The sequence below is a fragment of the Lactuca sativa genome, chromosome 3 (assembly GCF_002870075.4).
Source record: "Lactuca sativa cultivar Salinas chromosome 3, Lsat_Salinas_v11, whole genome shotgun sequence".
Lineage (NCBI taxonomy): Eukaryota > Viridiplantae > Streptophyta > Magnoliopsida > Asterales > Asteraceae > Lactuca > Lactuca sativa.
In genome coordinates, this window is record NC_056625.2 from 9,695,765 (window position 1) to 9,702,521 (window position 6,757).

The 6,757-nt window shown below is 26.9% G+C and overlaps 1 protein-coding gene across 1 annotated transcript; it reads left to right on the forward strand.

Annotated features, from left to right (window-relative positions):
• The first annotated feature begins 3,170 nt into the window (after nucleotides 1–3,170).
• LOC111920813 (salutaridine reductase) lies at nucleotides 3,171–4,892 on the forward strand. The gene is made up of 5 exons (XM_023916380.3): nucleotides 3,171–3,290; nucleotides 3,393–3,636; nucleotides 3,826–3,891; nucleotides 4,128–4,316; nucleotides 4,394–4,892. The coding sequence occupies exons 1-5, from the start codon at nucleotides 3,277–3,279 to the stop codon at nucleotides 4,769–4,771; spliced, it is 891 nt and encodes a 296-aa protein (XP_023772148.1). The 5' UTR covers nucleotides 3,171–3,276; the 3' UTR covers nucleotides 4,772–4,892.
• Nucleotides 4,893–6,757: the final 1,865 nt, after the last annotated feature.

Consider the following 6,757-nt stretch of genomic DNA (forward strand, 5'->3'; position numbering starts at 1 on the left):
ATATATATATATATATATATATATATATATATATATATATATATATATATATATATATATATATATATAGTTTGATTTTAAAATGGTACTCCGGAAGTTTATGTTCCAAAGAAAATTGTTATTCTATAAATAATATAAATACTTGGTTATTTTTGTGAACTACATAATTACATAATTAATAATGATTAGTTTAATTAATAGCTATTGAATTAAGGTAAATTAAAGAGATGATGATTATTTGTTATCTTGTATTTTTCACAAAGCAAGGAGCATTGTCAATACATGTCTATTAAAAATATAATGTTATATTATTTTCACATCATCTTTATAACATCATTATGACCACACTACAATCCTTTGTATATAGTTACTACTCCATGATCGATATATTTTTTATTTTTTATTTTAGTTTACTCCAACATATATAATTAATATTATACAAATTAGAATGTAATTAATTAATTAATTATTCATATTAAATTAAAAATCCTTTAAAATAAAATAAAACATTCAACTACTAAAAATATGATATAATTAAACTTAAAAAGAAAATAACAATTATTAAACTAGAAAATAGAAACTAGTGGTTGTCGTCATCGCTCTGTTCGTGTTTTTTTGTTATATGTGCTCAGTCAAATCGTGACGTAGATTATGATGTTTTTTTTTATTTGTAAAAAGACTCGTTGAGTATGTTGGGTTGACGACTTGTATTTGTGCACGTAGATTAAGTACATCGTTTGAACTATAGATATAGATAGTCTTATCATCTTCTTTTATTATCATGTTATGTAAAATAACACATGCAATCATTACCTTCTAATTTTGTCTTATCTCATGATCGTCCCAGATGTTTTATTATGTGTCACTTGCTTTTGAGGACTCCAAACATTCATTCCACATCCTTCCAATCCGGTTTATGTGCTAACTCGAACAATTTTTGTTTTCTCATCTTCTAGATATAAGTATGACTTGATAAATGTAGCATACACTAGATATATTTTATCACCAAATTAAAATGAATTTTATCTTATTGTCAAAAATTGAAAGAAAAAAAATACTTGCAAAAATAGGATGTTAGAAAGAGAAAATAAACAATTCTTAATCCTCATTTAGCTCGTTTTCCTTTATTTTTAATGTACACTTTTTATCCTTGTTTTTTTTTAATTTGTTCAAAATAAAAAATAAAAATGAATATTATTTCTAATAAATTATACCATTAAATGGAGTTAATTGGCAACTTCAAATAAATACTGAATATATTTTGAAAAAAAATTATGCTTTTTAATTTTATTAAGAAATTGAATGGAAAACTCATATGTAATTTTGATGTTATTATTTTTTTATTTTCTAAAATGTAATTTTTGATCTTTTATGGTTAGTGAAATTTATTTTTTTATTTTAATTAATATTAATGATTTTTTATTAAGTATTGACATATTTTTATTTTGTAAAAAAACAAAAAAAAGTTCAATTATAGGCGAAAAAATCATCACATTCTATATGTTAATGCTAAATGTTAACTTGGCACCTGTGTGGCATCAATTTTTAATAGACAAAAATATCATCCTATCCTTTTTAACTTTAACTTTATGGTGCTTTCAAATGTTCAAATAAAAAGCTCTACTTGGTTAAATTTATACCTAGCAATGGAATGGGCTTGCAGCGAATCGGCTTTGATCCAAAACCTTTTAACAAATTTTAAAATTCGATCCAAGCCTGCTCGTAACCCGCAAGGTTTTAAATAATCAGACTCATACTTTTATCCACCGAATCAACGAATTTTCAAACTCGCCCCATAACCCACATGTTTTCTAAATAATCAAACACATTTTAATTAATTCCTAAAATAAAAAATTTTAAATAAAAAATGTAGACTATATCTTAATACTTAAAATAACATTTTTTTTAAATAAAAAAAATTGATTTAGAAAATGACATTACATACTCGAGGAATTTCAACCGGAATTAAAAATCAATATTGCAACAACTTTGAATTGATTTATGACTTTTGGTTGTAGTGATAGCGAATAACATTTGCCAATTTTTTTTATGTTGAAAAATGACTTAATGAATTAGAAATGGATATGACGATTTCTTAATGAATATAAATTGAATGACATTATGATTCTTCATAGAAGTTTATACGTTTAGATACCGACTTATCGATTCCTATGTAAAAGCGTTTTTCTTTTTTTGTCTTTGCCCTTTGGATTTTTAATTGGAATTAAAATTAAGCGTTAAGAAGTATAAAATATAAATGTATAATTCTAAAATTTATATGAGGCGGGTTATAAATGAAGTGGATCGGTGATGATCCATACCCAACCTATTTAATAAAAGGATTAGTGGATATGGATCGTTAACGGGTAAACGAATAAAAAAACTACACTTCAAACCCATATAATTCTTACCGGTTTGGATGGGATTAAGGTTAAAACTCGCTCAATGGTAGATCGAGTTAAATGTTGAGATGGTCCTTTCAACTATTTAATCAATTATAGTGGCAGTGTTAAATTTATGGTACATCAGTACCATAAATTTTCAATCTATATAGTCGCCCTGAGAACTGAGAAGTTATTGCAATTAATGGATTTTTATTTTTGAACTTTCAGGAAAATTCGCAAATAAAATAATGTTGTATAATAGCGCCATTTCCTTAGATAAACAGTTACCAAAATGAAAATATAAAAGCGTTAGCGTTTTAATTTTCCCTGCATAAAATTGAAAGAATCCACATTTAAAATAAAATTTTATATAATGCTCATATAATTTTTTTCTTTTATAAAACTGTTGTTTTTTTTTTATTAGGGAAGCGTGAGGTGTGCTTTGTCCTTGTTATCAAGGAAGTGTGAGGTGTGTGCTGCACAAATGACAAACCCATGTCATAAAAGGTCTAAAAAGTTAAACCAAATAAAGTTTAATTATGATAATAAGGGTTTAAAAAAATAACAAGTTGACTTTATATTTTTATATAGAGTTTGGCCTTGATATATGTAACACATGAAGTCTGTATGCATAACGAATTTATTGAGGCCGGTGAGTTCAGTTGCTTAAATGCAATTAATTCGTACAGGCATTGAAAAGACGTGATGAAAAATTAAACCGAATGGGCCGGGTCTCATCTATTTTATGTGTTTTGGCTAAAAAACAATATATTTATTTAACTCAAATAATACTAAAAATATATATTTAAGGAAAAATCGTTTATTGATATTTGATGCATTATAAAAGAGGTTGGTTTCTTTCTCTTATCTCTAACCCAATTCATACGAGCCAATGGAAAACAAAAGGTATATCTCAACTTCATCAAACTGTATCATGTTACAGTAATTACAACCCTCAAATCTCAATACAAAATTAATTTAGTTTTTAGTATATGTTTAAAATTTCAGATGTTCAGTTGTTACGGGAGGAAACAAAGGGATTGGATTTGAAATATGTCGTCAACTTGCTTCAAATGGAATTGAAGTTATATTAACAGCTAGGAACGAGACTCGAGGGATAGAAGCTGTCAAGAAACTCCATGATTCTGGCCTTCCAAATATCCTCTTCCATCAACTTGATATCAATGATCCACAAAGCATCGCACGTTTAGCTAAATTCATTGAAACCAATTTCAAAAAACTTGATATTTTGGTAAGGAAAAGATCATAGCCCTGTACTTTAACTTGCTTTCTTGTTGTCTCACCATGTATAAAACTGAATGCTGTAAAATGCCATTTACAATTCAAAGTCCCTTTCAAGGTAAAATAGTACAATTTCAATGTGACTTTGCTTAAATTTTTTTTTTTTTTCAGTTCAAGAAAATCTAAACTTCATGTGCAGATCAATAATGCAGCATTAATTGGAATTATTATGCATGAAAAAGAATTCAAAGCCGGTGCTGGATTTGTAAGTAAATTTCTATGCATGCAAGTCTTTCATAAATGGTAGTCGGCTCATTAGAGAAAATGATTAGATCATTAATCAAATCTTTTTAATATACATGTATTAACTACTTAAATGAAATTTTTTGTAGATAATTCTGAATCTAAAAAGCTTTCAGTTTTAATCTACAAATTAAGAAAAATCATGAACAATAATATATAATTAAGCATGATACCATGTCTCCTTTGTCCTTTGATTAGGTGCAAGTGGTCGATGAGAATGTACATCTTCTTGCGGAAGTCATTGAGGAACCATACGAATTAGGTGAAGAGTGTTTGCAAACAAATTACTTTGCAACTAAAAGTGTAACGGAAGCACTTATTCCACTTCTCCAGCTCTCCAATTCACCAAGAATCGTCAATGTTACCTCCACTTACGGAGAGCTAAGTGTAAGTAATCCGTAACCACGTTATATATTAAAAAAAAAAAAAAAAAAAAAAGTAACTTTAATCTTCCTGTTTTTCAGTATTTTCACAATGAGAAGTTGAAAGAAGAACTAAAAGATATGGAAAATGTAACTGAAGAGAGGATTGAAGAGATTATCCAATGGTTTTTGAGGGACTTTAAGGCCTCTAAGTTGCAGGAGAATGGGTGGCCGTTAACGGTTTCTGCTTATAAAGTCTCGAAAGCAATGCTTAATGCTTACACACGGCTTTTGGCAAAAAAATTTCCTAATTTTATTATAAATTGTGTGCATCCTGGTTATGTTGAAACAGATATGACAGTTCATACAGGATTCATCAAAGTAGAAGAGGGTGCTAGAGCTCCTGTAATGGCTGCTTTGTTGCCGGACGATGGCCCTTCCGGTGTTTACTTCCGGCAAATGGAAATAACCCCGTTCTAATCTATAAATTGGGCAATGTAATAATAATTATTATGATATGCATATATCTTTGCTTTTGTGGCTTTGTAACAATAATATATAATGTGTTTGAATATATGGAAAATTCAGATTATTCAAGAAACTACCAAGAAAAGTTACTTATAGTTGGGACAATTATATATATATATATATATATATATATATATATATATATATATATATATATATATATATATATATATATATATATATATATATATATATAGGTTCAGGTTCATTTGAGACCATTCTAATTTTGTGAGACCGTGAGACCAAATCTAAAAATAATTTTAAAATGCAAAATAAATGGAAAAATCCAAAAATTCTTTTTTTAAATGTTATTTTCGGAACTTGAATTAACTAAAAAAATATTAAAAAAATATAAAAAAAATAAAAATAAATAAAAAAAAATCCATTTTTTTTTTGAAAAATACGTGAAATATTCTAAATAGAATATTTCACTAACATATTCTAAAAAATAATTTTAAAATGCAAAATAAATGGAAAAATCTAAAAATTCTTTTTTTAAATATTATTTTCAGAACATGAATTAACTAAAAAAAATAAAAAAAAATTAAAAAAAATAAAAAAAAATTCTATTTTTTTTGAAAAATACGTGAAATATTCTAAATAGAGTATTACACTGTACATATTCTAAAAATAATTTTAAAATGCAAAATAAATGGAAAAATCAAAAAATTCTTTTTTTAAATATTATTTTCGGAACATGAATTAACTAAAAAAAATAAAAAAAAATAAAAAAAAAATAAACAAATGCGTCTCACGGTCTCACAAAATATAAGTGGTCTCAAATGAACCTAACCCTATATATATATATATATATATATATATATATATATATATATATATATATATATATATTCTAGAGTAAGGCATCCCTTTATATTGAATTTCATAAAGTTTAATGGATTCTCTCATCATTTTTATTTACATTCCATACAATTTTATCAATTTTTTTCTATAATCTATTGAACTCTACAAAGTTCGATAGATAATTACAAAAGCTAATTTATAGTATATATTTAAGAATTAAAAACTTTGTTTTTTTCATTGAAGAGTTCAATGGTCATTGAACTCCAAACCCTTGAATGTCAAGGTGATATCATATTATGGTATAGTTTAATTCATTAAATGACAAATAAATTTGCCACCTCATTCAACTTTCCTATTAACTTCACCATTATAAATGCTCTACACGATTACTTTTTGTTTTCAACCAAAGTGTTTCTAGCCCAGCGGTATCAGGTGGTGTCTTCCTTCTTTGAGGTCGATGGTTCAAGTCTCGTCGTGGACATAGGTGGAATTAGGTGTTAGTTTAAGAGTAGATTATACATTTATATTTGCTGGTTAAAAAAGAAGAGTCATAGTCGCTAAATAAATTTGTGTACAAATAGAAGTACATAAATTTTTAACACTCACTACAAGAATATAAGCCTTTAGCGGCGACACTCTTATTGGCGACATGGACTTTTAGCGACGACTTATCACCCGAATCCGTGTTTTCCCCCTCTGTTAGATCTCAGCCGTTCGATAATAGTTGGATTTGCAAGTTTGAGTTATACGTTATTATCACATTGTGGGATTGAAATCCCCATGTATTCACCAGGTTTCCCAACCTGACCTATTCAGTTTGTTGTATTACAGGTGGCTATATGAAAGATACATTATACTGAGAGATTCAAGGAGTATTAGGTCACTAGTTTAATTACTGTAAGGCTTGTAATGTTTCGTTATATTTATGTTTCTATATAGACGGTGAAATCCCAATGTTTTAATATAAATAAAATAATTTTTTTCGGAAATATTTTGATAACATCTTTATCATATTTTCTGGAAACAAATTTTGCAATACTATTTTTCAAAAGGGATATTCTGATTTTTAAATAAGCATATGCAAATTGGTCTTTTATAGCCATGAAAATGGGGATGTCACATAATCAATGTTGT

Bases quoted from the DNA above. Each gene is read 5' to 3' on its own strand.
- LOC111920813 (XM_023916380.3), top strand. The intron at 3,637-3,825 runs GTAAGGAAAAGA...CTTCATGTGCAG, and splicing joins TCAAAAAACTTGATATTTTG to ATCAATAATGCAGCATTAAT. The intron at 4,317-4,393 runs GTAAGTAATCCG...CCTGTTTTTCAG, and splicing joins CCACTTACGGAGAGCTAAGT to TATTTTCACAATGAGAAGTT.